This window comes from Lynx rufus, unplaced genomic scaffold, assembly GCF_022079265.1.
Source record: "Lynx rufus isolate CCGP_SWC_20201006 ecotype Redwood Valley unplaced genomic scaffold, mLynRuf1.p SCAF_7, whole genome shotgun sequence".
NCBI classification, from domain to species: domain Eukaryota; kingdom Metazoa; phylum Chordata; class Mammalia; order Carnivora; family Felidae; genus Lynx; species Lynx rufus.
Genome location: NW_025814889.1, coordinates 120789609 through 120807708, shown reverse-complemented (window position 1 = coordinate 120807708; position 18100 = coordinate 120789609). Strand labels below are relative to the sequence as shown.

General features: G+C 39.4%; 2 protein-coding genes across 3 annotated transcripts in view; one reads left to right on the top strand and one right to left on the bottom strand.

The window, feature by feature from the left end:
• The window catches only part of SCYL2 (SCY1 like pseudokinase 2), a 68836-nt gene extending 68235 nt beyond the window's left edge, over positions 1–601 (bottom strand). The window contains exon 1 of one of the 2 annotated variants that reach the window (XM_047065287.1): positions 406–601. The gene's annotated coding sequence lies outside the window, so the exon portion shown is untranslated. The remainder of the gene's footprint in view (positions 1–405) is intronic. The other variant, XM_047065286.1, reaches the window with a different exon arrangement.
• DEPDC4 (DEP domain containing 4) lies at positions 114–13406 on the top strand. The gene is given in 9 exon segments (XM_053722160.1): positions 114–385; positions 427–887; positions 3673–3687; positions 3690–3747; positions 3749–3999; positions 4925–4974; positions 4976–5012; positions 13277–13330; positions 13333–13406. Coding segments are annotated over 9 exon segments (1272 nt in total).
• The last annotated feature ends 4694 nt before the right edge of the window (positions 13407–18100 follow it).

The window sequence follows — 18100 nt, the reverse complement described above, 5'->3', positions numbered from 1 at the left end:
TGGAGCGGTCTCACCCAGCCGCGGAGTAGTATCCAATTTCCCAAAAGGGAACCAAGATCTCCACCACGGAAACCCGAGCTCCAAGGCCTGAAAGAGGGTTCTCCCTCCCACAGATGGCTCCGGCCCCGGTCTCCCGTCGCCTCAAGGCCTCTTCGGGGAACTCGGGCCTCTCGGATCCCCTCCCCGGAGCTCGCCAGTCCCCCAGCTCGGCTACACACGGGCGTCCACCGTCCCGGCCCGCAGCCGGCAGGCCCGTCACCAGGCAACAGTCACCAGCTCCAAGGGCCTTGGGAGGCCTACCCCGGGTGCGGGTCCTTCCCCGTTCCCTCCTTGCTGGCCTAGAGAGCCCAGATGGGAGTGTGGCAGGTGAAGGAGATCGCCCTGTGCCCGTGGGCGGTCACTCACCTCTTCCCTCTTTCCCGGGAGGGGCGGTGCTGGGGCTCGTTTCCCCCGCCCCCCCAAACGCTTCCTGGCTGCCCCTACTCAGCCTCAGAGCCTTGCCGCGGCCGCCGGCTTACTCCATAGCCTTCTCCACCCGCGCGGCCTCAAAGGCTGGAGCCGGAGGAGGGAAGGGGGAGGGGAGGGGAGGGACTGGGGAGGAAGAGTACGGGAGGGGGAAGAAGACCGAAAGACCGGCCGGCCAGGGCATGACGTCACTTCCGTCAGGCTTGGAGGGGCGGGGCCTACGCTCCCTGGGCCCCGCCCACCGAGTGCCAGGTGGGGGCGGTGTTACGAGCTAGGGGAGGAACCCGAGCGCTAGCTGACGGCGGTCCTTTTGACTCCGCGATTCCGGAGCCTTGGCAGCCGGAGTACGCTTCCGGGGCCAGGACCGAGCGAGCAGAGTTTCGTTAGCCCTAAAGGTGGCTTCTGCCGGAAAAGGAGGACAGGTAGCCCTATAGATCCTAACCAAATATGTTCTGAAGGGAACGGCAGCTGAGAGGAGCGGGTGGTTTGGACTTGCCTCCTGAGGGCCAGCCCTTTCCTGACCCCGCCCCTTTCTCAGCCCACCTGCTGTCTGGTCCGCGGTAAAGAATCGCTCGCTATTCGGCTTTTTCCGGAGCTGCTCTGCCCAAGGTGTCCACGAAAGCAGTGCTTCACAAACATGAATATGCACACGAATCATCTGGGGACTTTGTTAAAATGTAGTTTGGATTCAGGGATTGGGTCTGATACTCCGCATATCTAGTAAGTTCCCAGATGACGCCAATGCTGCTGCTGGTCAGCAGGCTGCACTCAGAACAACAAAGGATTAAAGTACGAGGTGGCAAGCAGGAGAATTATTTTCTTAACCTAGATTACTTATTTAATGAAAGTTAGAGAAGCAGATGGCCACACCCTTGTCTGCACCGATCATAGACTCCTAGCCTTTTCCACCCCACTCCACCCTACCCCCGTCCCTACTCGCCCATCACTCCCTGGTCCCCTCTTCCTCTAATTCCTCCCTTTCCACTATTCACCCTCTATCCCCTACTCCTGTCTCCGCATTGTCCACAGGGTCTTGGGCTAATATTTCAAGGATAGACAGCTTCTGTTACTAAAGGCATTTGAAGGTGATGGACTTTTATTTCTGTCATTTTGTCATAAACATCAGACTATTATGCAAAATTGGGCATCCTGTTTCCAAAGGAGGAGAGAGCTTAAATTCTTGGATTCTAACAACAAAAGACCTAGAAACAACAATCTAGATGTTTCAACTTATTCCATTATCATTCTTAAAATTGTTTAATTAAAAATTTACTGGGGTAGGGGCGCTGGGGTGGCTCAGTCGGTTAAGCGTCTGACTTCAGCTCAGGTCATGATCTGGTGGTTCAAGCCCAGCTTCCGGTTTTGTGCTGACAGCTCAGAGCCCGGAGCCTTCTTCCATTTCTGTGTCTCCCACTCTCTCTGCCCCTCCCCCGCTGGTACTCTGTCTCTCTCAAAAATAAATAAAACATTAAAAATTTTAAAACAAAAGAAAGTTATTTTAAAAATTTTACTGGGGTAGAGAGGAATGAGGAGTGACTACTAAGGTCTGAGGGTTTTTTTTGAAGTGATGAAATGATCTGGATTTAGATAATAGTGATGTTGCACAACTGTGTGAGTGTACTGAAAAACCATTGAATTGTGCATTTTAAAAGGGTGGATTTTGGGGTGCCTGGCTGGCTCAGTTGGTAAAGTTCATGACTCTTGATCAGGGGGTCGTGAGTACACACCGATGTTGGGCATTAGCGCCTACTAAAAGATAATAATAATTAAAAAATAAAAGAAATAAAGGTGAATTTTGCGGTATGTGAGTTTATCTCAATGAAAAATTTTACTGTCTCCAATTAATTGAAAAAAGTATGTATATTATTTAAAAGCCCACAAATAAATAAAAAGTGAACATCCTTTTTCATTATAAACCTACTTCCCAAAGGTTAATAGTTTGAAGGTTAGCCTTCTATACCTTTCCATTTATTTACATATACTTGTATGTAATTCAAGAATTCATTTATATATAACTAAGATGATGGTATACACATTCTCCAAAAAAACTAGCAAGTTTTTTTGGTTTTGTTTTGTTTTTTCTATTTAATGAAATCCTTCCATGCTATAAATCTCATTCTTCCAAACTGGCTGTTAAATATTCCATAGTGAGGCTATGACATAATTTATTTAAATGTTCCCCAAGTGATGGACATTTTTATTGTTTTCAGGTTTCCGTTATTTCTCACAAACTTTTTTCTTACAGATCAACTGGCAGATAAATCAATTAGTTTTATTCAGTTGCTTGCCCTAGATCTCTTTCATGAAGGGCTTGCCATTGGTCAAAAAAGGCAAAAAGAAAAAGAAAAGAGCCTCATGAAGCCACAGGTCTGTCATAATTAAGACTCCAATGTGTGTGTGCATTCCTTTTAAATATTTTCTTAAAAAAGTAATGGGGCGCCTGGGTGGCGCAGTCGGTTAAGCGTCCGACTTCAACCAGGTCACGATCTCGCGGTCCGTGAGTTCGAGTCCCGCGTCAGGCTCTGGGCTGTTGGCTCGGAGCCTGGAGCCTGTTTCCGATTCTGTGTCTCCCTCTCTCTCTGCCCCTCGCCCGTTCATGCTCTGTCTCTCTCTGTCCCAAAAATAAATAAAAAAAACGTTGAAAAAAAAATTAAAAAAAAAAAAAAGTATTATTCAGGGGCGCCTGGGTGGCTCAGTCAGTTAGGCGTCTGACTTCCGCTCGGGTCATGATCTCACAGCTCATGAGTTGGAGCCCCGCATCAGGCTCTGTGCTGACAGCTCAGAGCCTGGATCCTGCTTTGGATTCTGTGTCTCCCTCTCTTTCTGCCCCTCCCCCACTTGTGCTCTGTCTCTCTCTGTCTCTCAAAAATGAATAAATGTAAAAAAAAAATTAAAAAGTATTCTTCAAGATTAAGTATAGCTAGTCATCATGTAATATTAAGGCTATATAAATTCACATAATAATGCATTTGATATCAGTAAAGCAAGTTCCTACATTTACTCTGTTTTTATTGGCAGACAAACATGGTGCAGGGTTAGTAAATAAATTATGGTTTACATAGGATGGGAGGAGAAGAAACAAGAGAGACACTGGCAACAGATATGCCACACAAAAGCATAAGGTTGTCAAAACTGGGAAACTTACATATTTTTGTGTAATCTAAATTGTAAGAAACCTGTTTATTCATTTTTTTCTTTTCTTTTCAGGATGCTCTAGTCCTTTCAAGCTACTCAGCTATGGGATGATATTATTCACTCCCTTCAGACTCAGGTGGAAATAAAAAAAGAAGCATCATTGACGAACATACAAGAACTGTTTTACTGGCTCTGATGCTGTTGATGTAGCATCAAGTCATCTTATGCAAAACATGTGCTTAAGTAGTAATGACACCTCTCCTCTTAAAGGAGTTTGTCTTTGCCAAGTTCTAATGAATCATCAAGTACTTGAACCAGTAGGAATGAAGCTACTGAAAAATGAAAAGGAACTCTAATTTGAAGATTAAAACAGTAGTCCCAACAAGTTTCTAGGCAATAAATCATATATATATATATATATATATTTTTTTTTTTTCAAAAGAAAAAAGCATGCTGGGAATGGGTTAACTGATGAAATAAGAGCAAAGAAATATTTAAGGTTAGTGTTAACCAAAATACTATAATATATTGTATTTAGACTCTGACAGAACAGTCTTCATTGAGTTAAACTTAAATGTTATACTTTCCATTTTATTCAGAAGCCAGTAAAAGAAAAGCTGCGTAGAAATTAATCTATGTCCATGTCTGCTCTAAAACTGCTGTGGAAGACATTACCACATAATTTTTTTCAGAATTTATAGAAGGAAAAACTTTTACCTTCTTTGATGAATTGTATGCTTTATAATTTTGAAACATGACTTAGCCAAAGTAAAAAGAGCCAACAGTATGTGGGAACTCAGAACAAAAGTTTTCTATTCAATCATTGCAAAAATGTTAACTTTACATTTAGCATATATTCTTTCTCTTTATTTACAACCCTACTTGGTCCTCTTTTGGTGATATCCTATTATCTAATGTATTACTTGTGTTTTTTATTTTTATCCCCATGAAATCCTTTGTGAAAATAGGGAATGTCTAAATAAGTTTTAATAAGTTAAAACATAGATTTGAAATTTTGATCCTTTATACAATATAATAGAAAAGTCCACATATTATTTCTTAACAGACCAGGAGATGAAATGATTTGGAATCCTATAGCACAAGAATTGAGGAACTTGGGGCATCTGGGTGGCTCCATTAGTTGAGCATCCAGCTCTTGATTTTGGTTCAGGTCATGATCCCAGGGTTGTGGGATTGAGCCCAGCACCAGGCTCTGAGCTAAGTGTGGAGCCTGCTTATGATTCTCTCACTCTCTCTCTCTCTTTTTCTCTGCACCACCTCCATCCTCTCTCAAATTAAAAAAAAATAAAAATAAATAACTGAGAAATTATCCATACAGTAAGTGGAAATGTGGTTATACCTCCAAATATCACAAACCTGTGACAAACCTGTTCTCTCACTTTCAAAAGAAGGTAATTTCATTTTTCATAATTTTTTTTTCAGGAAGAACTGATATTTTAATTATTTTTTTAAGAACAGTTTCAGGGGCGCCTGGGTGGCTCAGTTGGTTGGGCGTCCGACTTCGGCTCAGGTCATGATCTCACGGTTCATGGGTTCGAGCCCCACATCGGGCTCTGTGCTGACAGCTCAGAGCCTGGAGCCTGCTTCAGATTCTGTGTCTCCCTCTCTCTCTGACCCTCCCCCGTTCATGCTCTGTCTCTCTGTGTCTCAAAAATAAATAAACATTAAAAAAATTTTTTTAAAAAGAACAGTTTTAGGTTCACAGAAAAAGTGCACAGAAATTGCACAGAAAGTAGAGTCCCCATATATCCTCTGCCCCCGTAAGTATATTTTCCCCACTATCAACGTCCTGTACCAAAGCGATACATTTGTTACAATCTGTGAACATACATTGATACATCATTATCAAGTTTACATTAGTTCATAGTTTACATTAGTACTCTTTGTGTTTTATATTATGGGGGTTTTGACAAATGTATGACATGTATCTACCATCAGAGAATCATACAGAAATAGTTTCACTGACCTAAAAGTCTATGTTTCACCTATTCATCCTTCCCTTCCCCCCAACCACTGGTGGTAACCACTGATCTCCAAGAATTGACTTTTCAGATATGATAAAAGTACTGTGTTTGGTGTATTGATTTTCTGCTCTTCTGTAAGAGTTTCCTTCTACATAGCGATTATATCAGACAAGACAGGTGAGGCAACATAGATCCAATAACATTTATTTTTTACAATGACCATGAGCAGATTAACTGGAGGTGCTACAGTCTATACTACCAGAAAAAAAGACATATAGACTCCTTACTATTTATAATCCTAGACCATCTTCTTGTGAGCATTTACTTTTTCCATTCCATCCTCCCTCCCAAACATCTCCCTAACCTTCACCTTTCAGGAAAAAAATAGGCAACCTGTTACTCTACTCCTCTTCTCTATTTACTTCACCTACTTACTTGTGGTTTTTTTCTCCTTCTGATGACACAAAAGGTGCAAAGAAGAGCCCCATCCCCAGGACAGTCAGAAGGGATACATACCCAATTCATTAATGGTTACATCTTTTACTGCATTTAGTCAAACCATGACAGAAGCAAGACAAGCCTAATTTGCACCTTGGAGGTGCAGAAGATATCAACAGCAGTTAGGAAAAGTGTGATAAGGGAAAGACAAGGGGCCCAAAGGAAAGGTAATAAGAAGAGAAAGGGACTAGAAGATAACTCTGAGGAAGACCAGTGGACAGGCAGAAGAAGAGCCAAACAAAAGTGATTTTTATCTACTACAAATGAAAAACCCAACTGTCCTATTACTTTCCCCTGAGGATATAGGGTACCTCTAGAAATTCCCAACTACAGATGGATGTAATTTATCAGTAAATATGCTAATAAAATAATTTCCAGTCATTGGCCCTTTCCCTTTCTTTTGTTAATGTTTATTTATTTCTGAGACAGAGAGAGACAGAGCATGAGTGGGGGAGAGACACAGAATCAGAAGCAGCCTCCAGGCTCTGACGTGGGGCTCAAACTCAAACCATGAGATCATGACCTGAGCCAACCGACTGAGCCACCCAGGCATCCCTGTCCTTTCCCTTTCTTAAGCAGTTTGTTAAACATTTTATATGTATTGTTTATAATCTAACAATAGGCCTCTAAAGTAAGAGGTAAAACTCCCATTTTATAGTAGGGGAAATTGAGATTTAGAAGGATAAATAAATAAATAAATAAATAAGACACAGTAGGGAAGGAAAGCTGTTATTTTGATATTCTTATAGGGATTGCATTGAATGTGTAGATTGCTTTGGGTAGTGTAGACATTTTAACAATATTTGTTCTTCCAATCCATGAGCATGGGATGTTTTTCCATTTCTTTGTGTCTTCAATATCTTTCATAAGCTTTCTAAGGTTTTCAGCATACAGATCTTTTATCTCTTTGGTTAGGTTTATTCCCACGTATTTTCTGGGGTTTGGTGCAATTGTAAATGGGATCATTTCCTTGATTTCTCTTTCTGCTACTTCATTATTGGTGTATAGAAATGCAACCAATTTCTGTACATTGATTTTATATCCCGTGACTTTGTTAAATTCATATATCACTTCTAGCAGTTTTTTTTGGTGGAGTCTTTAGGTTTTTCTACATAGAATATCATGTCATCTGGGAAGAGTGAAAGTTGGACTTCTTCCTTGCCAGTTTGGGTGACTTTTATTTCTTTTGTTGTCTGATTGCTGAAACTAATAAGATTTCCAGTACTATGTTCAATAGCAATGTTGATAATGGATATCCCTATCCTGTTGGTGACTTTAGAGGAAAAGCTCTCAGTTTTTCCCCATTGAGGATGGTGATCACTGTGGGTCTTTTATATGTGGCCTGTATGATGGCAAGGTATGTTTCTTCTATCCCTACTTTCTTGAGGGTTTTTATCAAGAAGGGATGCTATAAAGGGGCGCCCGGGTGGATCAGTTGGCTAAGCATCCAACTCTTGGTTTCGGTTCAGGTCATGATCTCACAGTTTATGAGTTAGAGCTCAGCATCGGGTTCCACACTGACAGCGTGGAGACTGCTTGGAATTCTCTGCCCCTCCCTAGCTCTTTCTCCCAACACACACACACACACACACACACACACACACACATACACACACACACACATATATATATACATACATACATACTGTAGGGGCTCCTGGTGGCTCAGTCGGTTAAGCATCAGACTCAGGTTATAATCTCACTGCTCATGAGTTTGAGCCCCACGTGGTCTCTGTGCTGACAGCTCAGAGCCTGGAGCCTGCTTTGAATTGTGTCTCCCTCTCTCTCTGCCCCTCCCCCCGCTCATGCTCTGTCTCTCTGTGTCTCTCAAAAATAAATAAACATTAAAAAAAAAAGGATGCTGTATTTTGTCATGTTTTTTCTACATCTATGGAGAGGATCATATGGTTCTTACTCTTTCTTTTATTAATGTGGTATATCACGTTGATTGATTTGCATATATTGAAGCACCCCTGCAGCCAAGGAATAAATCCCATTTGATCGTGGTGAATGATTCTTTTAATGTACTGTTGGATTCGATTTGTTAATATATTGTTGAGAATTTTTGCATCCATGTTCATCAGAGATAATGGTTTGCAATTCTCCTTTTAAAGGGGGTCTTTGTCTGGTTTTGGAATCAAGGTAATGCTATCTCACTGAATGAGTTTGGAACTTTTCCTTCCTATTTTTTATTTTTTAGAAAAGCTTCAAAACAACAGGTATTAGCTATTCTTTAAATGTTTAGTATAATTCCCCTGGGAAGCCATCCAGTTCTGAACTCTTGTTTGTTGGGAGATTTTTTTATTACTGATTCAATTTCTTTACTAGTTATGGGTCCATTCAAATTTTCTATTTCTGTTTCAGTTTTGGTAGTTTTTATGTTTCTAGGAATGTATTCATTTCTTCCAGATGGCCCAATTTGTTGGTATATAATTGCTCATAATATTCTCTCATAATTGTTTGCATTTCTGCATTGTTTATTGTGATCTCTCCTCTTTCATTCATTTTATTTATTTGGGTCCTTTCTCTTTTCTTTTTGATACGTCTGGCTAAGGGTTTATCTATTTTTTTAATTCTTTCATAGAACCAGCTCCTAGTTTCGTTGATCTGTTCTACTGTTGTTTTTTTTTTCAATAACATTTATTTCAGCTCTAATCTTTATTATTTCCCTTCTTCTGCTGGCTTTATGCTTTATTTGCTGTTCTTTTTCCAGCTCCTTTAGGTGTAAGGTTAGGTTGTGTATTTGAGACTTTTCTTGCTTCTTGAGTAAGGCCTATATTATTATATACTTCCCATAACTGCCTGTGCTGCATCCCAAAGGTTTTGCACTATCATGTTCTCATTTTCATTTGCGTCCATGTATTTTTTATTTCTTCTTTAATTTCCTGGTTAACCCATTCATTCTTTAATAGGATGCTTTTTAAACTCCATGTATCTGTGGTCTTTCCAAATTTTTTCTTGTGGTTGACTTCAAGTTTCATAGTGTTGTGGTCTGAAAATATGCATAATATGATCTCAATCCTTTTGTACTGGTTGAGGCCTGATTTGTGACCCAGTATGTAATCTATCCTGGAGAATGTTCCATGTGCACTCAAAAAGAATATGTATTCTTCTCCTTAATGATGAAATGCTCTGAATATATCGGTTAAGTCCATCTGGTCCAGTATGTCATTCAAAGCCATTGTTTCCTTGTTGATCTTCTGCTTTGATGATATATCTATTGCCATAAGTGGGGTGTTAAAGTCCCCACTATTGTTGTTTTTTTTTAATTGTTTTTAACGTTTATTTTTTGAGACAGAGAGAGACAGAGCATGAATGGGGGGGAGGGTCACAGAGAGAGGGAGACACAGAATCAGAAGCAGGCTCCAGGCTCTGAGCTGTCAGCACAGAACCGGATGCAGGGCTCGAACTCGTGAACCACGAGATCATGACCTGAGCTGAAGTCGGACACTTAACCGACTGAGCCACCCAGGCACCCCAAAGTCCCCACTATTGTATTATTACACTATTATCAATGAGTTTCTTTATGTTTGCTATTAATTGATTTATATTTTTGGGTGTTCAAGTTGGGGGCATAAATATTTATAATTGTTAGATCTTGTTGGATAGACCCCCCCTTTATTATTATATAGTGCCCTTCTTCATCTCTTGTTACAATCTTTGGTTTAAAATATAGGTTTTCTGATACAAGTATGGGTATTCCAGCTTTCTTTTGATGTCCATTAGCATGATAAATGCTTTGCCATTCCATTTCAATCTAGAGGTGTCTTGTATGCATCATATTGATGGGTCTTCTTTTTTTAATCCATTCTGATACTGTATGTCTTTTGATTGGAGCATTTGGCCCATTTACATTCAGAGTAATCACTGATAAATATGAATTTAGTGCCACTGTATTACCTGTAAAGTCACTATTCCTGTAGATTATCTCTGTACCTTTCTAGTCTTATTTGCTTTGGTCTCTCTTTCCAGCTCAAAGGTTCCCCTTTAATATTTCTCACAGAGCTTGTTTAGTGTTCATGAACTCCTTCAGTTTTTACTTGTCTTAGAAACTCTTTATGTCTCTTATTCTAATGGTAGCCTCGTTGGATAAGTATTCTTGGCTGTATACTTTTCCCATTTAGCATGTTGAATATATCATGCCACTCCCTCTGGCCTACCAAGTTTCTGTGGACAAGTCTGCTACTAACCTCATGTGTCTACCCTTGTAGGTTAAGGACCTTTTGTCCCTGGCTGCTTTCAGAATTCTCTCTTTAACTTTATATTTTGCAAGGTTCACTATGATATGTCTTGATGTTGACCTGTTTTTGTTTATTTTGAAGGGAGTTCTGTGTGCCTCTTGGATTGAATGCCTGTTTCCATCCCCAGATCAGGGAAGTTCTCTGCTATTATTTGTTCGAATAAACCTTCTGTCCCTTTTCCCCACTCTTCTTCTTCCAGAACTCCTATGATATGGATAACATTGTGCTTTCTGGAATTGCTGAGTTCCCTAAGTGTGTATTTGTGATCTAATAGTTTTCTTTCCCTCTTCTTTTCAGCTTTATTATTTTCTATAATTTTATCTTCTCTATCACATAGTCATTCCTCTGATTCTTCCTTCCTAGTTGTGATTACATTCAGTCTGTTTTGTATGTCAGTTATAGCATTTTTTATTTCGGCCCGACTAGTTTTTAGGTCTTTTATCTTTGCAGCAAGGGTTTCTCTGGTGTCTTCTATGCTTCTTTCAAGCCCAGTTAGTATTCTTATGATTACTGTTCTAAGTTCTTGTTCCGATATATTACATATATATGTTTTGAGTAAATCCCTGGTTGTGATTTCTTCTTGATCTTTCTTTTGGGGAGAATTCCTCCATCTTGTCATTTCGTCTAGGTTTCTGTCTTTTGTGTGCTTTGAAAGCTTGTTATGTTTCCTGCTCCTGAGAGTAATGCTATATTAAGAAGGGGTCATACACTGTCCATGGCCTGTTGCTTCAGGAAGTGTTACTGGTATATGCTGTGTGCATTTTGCTGTTGTGTTTTGGTTGCTCTTTCCCACAGGTCGGTCCTCTGCAGAGTTCCTCTTTGCTTGCAATGGGGACTGTTTAGACCTTTAACTACGTGTGTTTTGATTTTTCCTTAAAATAAGCCTGATTTTTGCAATCCCTATCAAAATAACACCAGCATTCTTCACAGAGCTAGAACAAACAATCCTAAAATTTGTATGGAACCAGAAAAGACCCCAAATAGCCGAAGCAATCTTGAAAAAGAAAACCAAAGCAGGAAGCATCACAATCCCAGACTTCAAGCTGTATTACAAAGCTGTAATCATCAAGATAGTATGGTACTGGCATAAAAACAGACACTCAGATTAATGGAACAGAATGGAGAACCCAGAAATGGATCCACAAGCATATGGCCAACTAATCTCTGACAAAGCAGGAAAGAATATCCAATGGAATAAAGACAGTCTCTTCAGCAAATGGTGCTGGGAAAACTGGATAGCAGCATGCAGAAAAATGAACCTGGATCACTTTCTTACACCATACACAAAATAAGCTCAAAATGAATGAAAGACCTAAATGTAAGACAGGAAGCCATCAAAATCCTTGAGGAGAGGGGCGCCTGGGTGGCTCAGTCGGTTGAGCATCTGACTTCAGCTCAGGTCATGATCAGGTCCGTGAGTTCGAGCCCCGTGTCGGGCTCTGTGCTGACAGCTCAGAGCCTGGAGCCTGCTTCAGATTCTGTGTCTCCCTCTCTCTCTGCCCCTCCCCTGCTCATGCTCTGTCTCTCTCTCTCTCTCTCAAAAATAAATAAAAACATTAAAAAATAAATTTAAAAAATTCTTGAGGAGAAAGCAGGCAAAAACCTCTTTGATCTTGGCCACAGCAACTTCTTACTCAACACATCTCCAGGGGCAAGGAAACAAAAGCAAAAATGAACTATTGCAACCCTATAAAAATAAAAAACTTCTGCACAGTGAAGGAAACAATCAGCAAAACTAAAAGGCAACCAATGGAATGGGAGAAGATATTTGCAAACGACATATCAGATAAAGGGTTAGTACTCAAAACCTATAAAGAACTTATCAAACTCAACACCCAAAAACAACAAATAATCCAGTGAAGAAATGGGCAAAAGACAGGAATAGACACTTCTCCAAGGAAGACATCCAGATGGCAAACCAACACATGAAAAATTGCTCAACATCACTCATCATCAGGGAAATACAAATCAAAGCCACAATGAGATACCACCTCATACCTGTCAGAATGGCCAACAATAACAACTCAGGCAATGACAGATGTTGGCGAGGATGCAGAGAAAGAGGATTTTTTGCACTGCTGGTGGGAATGCAAACAGGTGCAGCCACTCTAGAAAACAGTATGGAGGTTCCTCAAAAAACTAAAAATAGAACTACTCTACGACTCAGCAATTGCAATACTAGGCATTTATCCAAGAGATACAGGGGTGCTGTTTCAAAAGGATACATGCACCCCCATGTTTATAGCAGCACTATCAACAATAGCCAAAGTGTGGAAAGAGCCCAAATGTCCATCGATGGATGAATGGATAAAGAAGATGTGGTATATACACACACACACACACACACACACACACACACACACAATGGAGTATTAACTTGGCAATCAAAAAGAATGACATCTTGCCATTTGCAACTATGCGGATGGAACTGGAGGGTATTATGCTAAGTGAAATTAGTCGGTCAGAGAAAGACAAAAATCATATGACTTCACTCATATGAGGACTTTAAAGACAAAACAGATCAACATAAGGGAAGGGAAACAAAAATAATATAAAAACAGGGAGGGGGACAAAACAGAAGAGACTCATAAATATGGAGAACAAACTGAGGGTTGCTGGAGGGATTATGGGAGGGGGGATGGGCTAAATGGGTAAGGGGAACTAAGGAATCTACTCCTGAAATTGTTGCACTATATGCTAACTAATTTGGATGTAAATTTAAAAAAATAAAATAAAATAAAATAAATAAAAATAAATGACTATGATAAAGCAAGGAAATAAAAGAGTTACTATGAATAAGGGTACTAAAATAGGCCTACTTCCTTGAGTCCTCAAATTGTTGTTTAATTTATAAACATTAACTAATGCCCTAAAAAAAAAACAACTAAAATAAAATAATTTTATGCCACTGGAAGATGTAACTACCCTAATCTGTGTATGGTTCTGTTTGAGTTGAGGAGGAAATTAATATACTTCTGGTAGAAGCCCTGGGAGGGTGGTTATAGAGAGATCAGAAAACCCTGGAAACATGCAGCCACATGCTCTTTATTGGAGGGGATGCAGGGCAGAGTCTCCTTATTAGTAAAGGCTCCATTTTAATATTCTATGTGAACATTGCTTACCATTACTATGAAAGGCTGGGACTTTGAGAAATGCATTAAGAATATTACCATATCCTTCAATCTGCTGCTCAGAAGATTGTATATAATTTTAAGGAAACATCTTCCCTCTGAGCCTATTTTATTTTGTTTTAAATTTTTAGAATAAAAATATACATGTTTAGATTTGTATTTCTAAGATTGGACCAGAAATATCAAAGATACAAAGGTATGCATGTGGTATGGTAGGTAACATGAGGATACAGGCTCTGGTGTCAGAGACCTTGATTTACTACTTCACCTATTTGAGTTCAGGAGGGAAAATGTTAGCAAGTGAGCACCCTGGATTTAGGCAAAATCCAAATTAGAATTAGTAGAATTACTAAGAACTGTTCAGCAATGCTTAAAATGTTTTACTACTGTATGAAGTGAATGACAATTTCTTATAACATTCCCTAATAAAGCTTATTTTGATCAACACATATACATACCATTATTCAACTGAACTTGTTTACAAATTGACTTCTACTGAATGGTTTTTGAAAGTTCCCAGGCATGAATTCCTAACCCAACAGTGCCACTCCACCTAGTGACAGTTCCACAAATTACAGTTATTCCACTTAAAAAGAATTCCCAAGGGTATTATCATTCGATTTTAGGTTAGACCTTTTAGAGGGAGGACTTACACGCAAAACCTTTTTTTCTCTGCATAAATAAAGTCCAACTCCAATCACTGAGAAGATTACCTACTGTTGGAACATTCAGTAAATTTCTGTGAGAATTAACAGTCTGATTCATAATGCTTAAGACTCTGTTTAACTTCTTATGCACATTCTCAGATACTACCCAGGTAAATAAAAGATTTTCTAACTCAGAGAAATAAATGTTGAGATGAAACTTTTCTCCTCTTATAATCTATAGAGAGAATGTTTAAGACTGAAAGGCCTTCTTGAGACCTTTTTTTCTAGAAATCTTTCTTCCCTTTACTCTGTACAAGTGGATTTGGAAGTGCCTTTATAATGCAATTGCTAATGTGCTAGAAAGCTTTTTGACCATAAAAACCAACAAGTTAGCATTGCAGCCCCAGCTCTTGTTACTTAACTCTGTGGCCAGTGATACTATTGGGTAACTCTTGTTGTCTGATTCATACATGAGTATAATAATTCAACAATTGATCTGTGCCAGCACTGTGTTTCTGGCTGGTACTACCCATATCACGTAGAACCACCTGTAAATCAGGTTTGAATTTTTTCTCTGGTATTAGGTAACCTCCATAAGGTCACAGATATGGGCCAGGTGAAACATAAACAGTGCAGTAAGAGTAGGTGCTCTAAGTGTGAGCTCATGGAATTTACTTGTCCAGCCTGAGTCCAATCTTGCAGATACCACCGTCCGCTTGACATTGACATGCTGCTCTGTGCATGCCTAACCTGCAGTGGGGAAGAGAAATGATCCCAGAGGGCAGAACCAAGAGCAGCATCTCTTGTCCAATGTGCATGAACATATTGGATGGGGATAATGGCTAATGGTTTGACCAGAGGATGAGACTTGAAAACTACAAGAAACCTGGGAACTAGAAGCTTTAGGAAAGAAGTATGTGGATGAATGGTCCCCAAGTGTGAGGTGATTTGTGTTTTGTGTGCAAGCTCATCAAAAGGCCTCTCGATAGGAGAGGATCATAGTATCAGGGGGACAACATAGCCTATATTGTCAATGTTGGCTAGCTTCTTTCCCCAGCCATCCTAGAGCTTGCTCACTTGTGCTACACTCTGGGAAAATTCCCTCAGCTTCTTTTTTTTTAATTTTAAGTAGTGTCCATTTTGCTATTCAACCCATCAATTAAGCGTAAGTAATCCTATTTTTAATTTCTATGATCTTTGTTATAGTAACCTGTTGTGATAGATACAATTGCCTCATTAGTCTCTCAGAGAATAGTATAAAGTTTACTTTATTCCCTTAGGGGTTCATTCTTTTTTTTGGATTTGGTGTACCTCTTGTGGTGTTTAAGTATCATTCAAGTGTTTAAGGCTTGGTTGTCTTTTTTTTTTTTTTTTAATGAATTCCTGTTTACTTGTTGATGAATCTAAGTTCTAACTGTGGTGCCTTTCCTCGGCAAGAGAGAGGTGTGTTAAGTGCCCGAGGGCCCTGCCCTGTCAGACTTCTTTCTAATGAGGTCTGAGCTTCTATCTTTAGCCAGAGATGAGTGCCACAATCCACCACTCCCTTTAATATTTTTTTCCTTTTACTCTGATGACTTTAGTGAATATAAAACTATTTTAGATTGTTTCCCTGTCCAACCTTTACACTTTCTCTTTTTGCTGAGCCTCCATTCCAAGAAAGTGAGTAGGGCTCAGTTGTTTCCAATTCATTCTTTTAATGGCTCACCCATTATCTCCTATTCTCCTGACATTTGTCCTGACATTTAAGTATCTCTGGAATTATTTTATCTTTAGTAGTTTTCTCCTGCCCTGATTTGGAACATGAATATTCTTCTTGATTCGCTAACAATCTAACGCCATTGTTTTCCATCTTTTAGGAATTCTTCCACTTTGTTCATCAATAGCACCCTTTGTGTTTCCTAGAGTCACTTACAGATTTACTCTTCTATCAAAATACAGTGTGAACTATTTCACATACACAGTGTAGATTCTAATACAATGAGCACCCGTGTGCTCACCATCCAGCTTGAGAAATAATATATCACAAATAGCACTGAAGTGTTCCCTGTGTATTCCTCCCTGATCTCATTTACTTCCCTCCCTTCTCCACCTGAAATGTTTAAAGGGATTTGGGACATGAAGGAGGTGAACAGTATCAGTTTGCTATGCAAAGACAAACACCACCAAATGAAAAATTTCAAAACCAAGATAAAAAACTGTTTGAGAGGACTGTTCTATCTTACTCATTGATATAAATCCTAATTCTTTATTGTCTTAAGGGGAGTATAATGCATGGCCAACACTGAAACATGTTATTTCCATGCATGCAGTTTGCGTTAAAAAAAATAATAAACTCTAGAGGTGCCTGGGTGGCTCAGTGGGTTAAAGCATATGACTTCAGCTCAGGTCATGATCTCACAGTTTGTGTGATCAAGCCCCATCAGGCTCTATGCTGACAGCAGGGAGCCTGCTTGGGGTTCTCTCACCTTTGCTTTCTCTCTGCCCCCTCCCCTCTTGTGTTCTCTCTCTCAAAATAAATAAATAAACTTGAAAAAAAATTATAAACTCTAATGTGGCTAAGTTCTCATTCTACTTTTTATGAATTGTAAATTAGGATTTTATGACTATCTTTCCAAAATAATAGATATCTTTAATGCATCACCTCAATGTTATTATTTATAAATAATGTTAAAGGTTCTCTTTGAACTCAACTTACTGTATAATATTAAAACAAAATCTCTAGCAATAAGCTTTCTAAATTAGATAGGTATTGAAATGGAAGGGAGTTTCAATGCTCTAGAAATAGAGGAGTAAGGACTATGTTCATTAATTTCAGAAGCGAATGTTTAGTGTCTCAAAGATGACCACTATGATACCTACACTGCTTACAGAAATTAGTTTACTGTAGTAAGCATATGCGCGCGCACGCACACACACACACACACACACACACACACACACACAATCATTCTCAGCAGAACATAACGGAAGACTTCAAGGCCAGGGCATGTTTTGGTAATGCAGCTTTGAGGAATGTTTGTTCCTCACAGGAAAAACACCTGGTCAATGATGATAAGTATTCTGCCTGTCCAACATGAAGTCCTGACAAGTCAAGGAAAGCCCTATAAATGGGGATTTGCCTTTTTTTTTTTTTCTTTACCTCCAACCACATCATCTTGAAATTCTAACAGTTATACTGTATGGCTGCAAAAATTTATTTTATGCTATCAGTATCTTCTTGCTACACTATTCAGATTATATGCTCATAACTGGGTATCACACAAACACTCTACTTGCAACTCTGTAATGATAACCAGCCTAAGTCTAGGAAGGACTGACCAGGCCCTAACCCAACATGATCCAAATAAAATTGTAATTAACAGCTCTTTCACTCTGATCAGCATCTGTCTCTTCATCTTAATTTTCCTTTGGGAAACTACCTTCTTTTACTCTATGCTATCTTAGTAGTACTGTCAAAGTCCCTGAAGCCATGGGATAGGTGCATGATACTAACTAGGATAAAGAAACTGGTAGGAATTTGATTCATGAGCATAACTATATAAGATAGAAAATAGAGAAGCTGAGATATTTTGATGGCAGGGCTCTAAAAGGATTGTCTCTCACTCAGTTTCTGTAACCTACATTCCTAAGGTTATCCTGGTTTTCATCCTTCCTAAGGCTGCTGGTCATTTTTCTTTAGATTTGATAAGCTCCCCTTTGTCCCACTGATAAGTTTTGTTTTGCTTAGGATAGCCCAAATGAGTTTCTCCTGTTTGCAAGCAAAGCCTACCTGACCCATTCATTAATGTCATTGCCACCTGTTTCCTTAAATTGGAAATCTGTAGCTTTTAACACCTTAATATGCTTACTGTGGATTATACAAGAGGTGTTTTGTGTGTAAGTGTGCCTCTATATAAAGTTTTTAAAACAAAACACTAACATTTGTCTCAAGAGTTTTTGACCAACCCTAAGTTAACTTCAAATTTCTTTTCATCCTAAAAATGGTACAGTATTTTTGT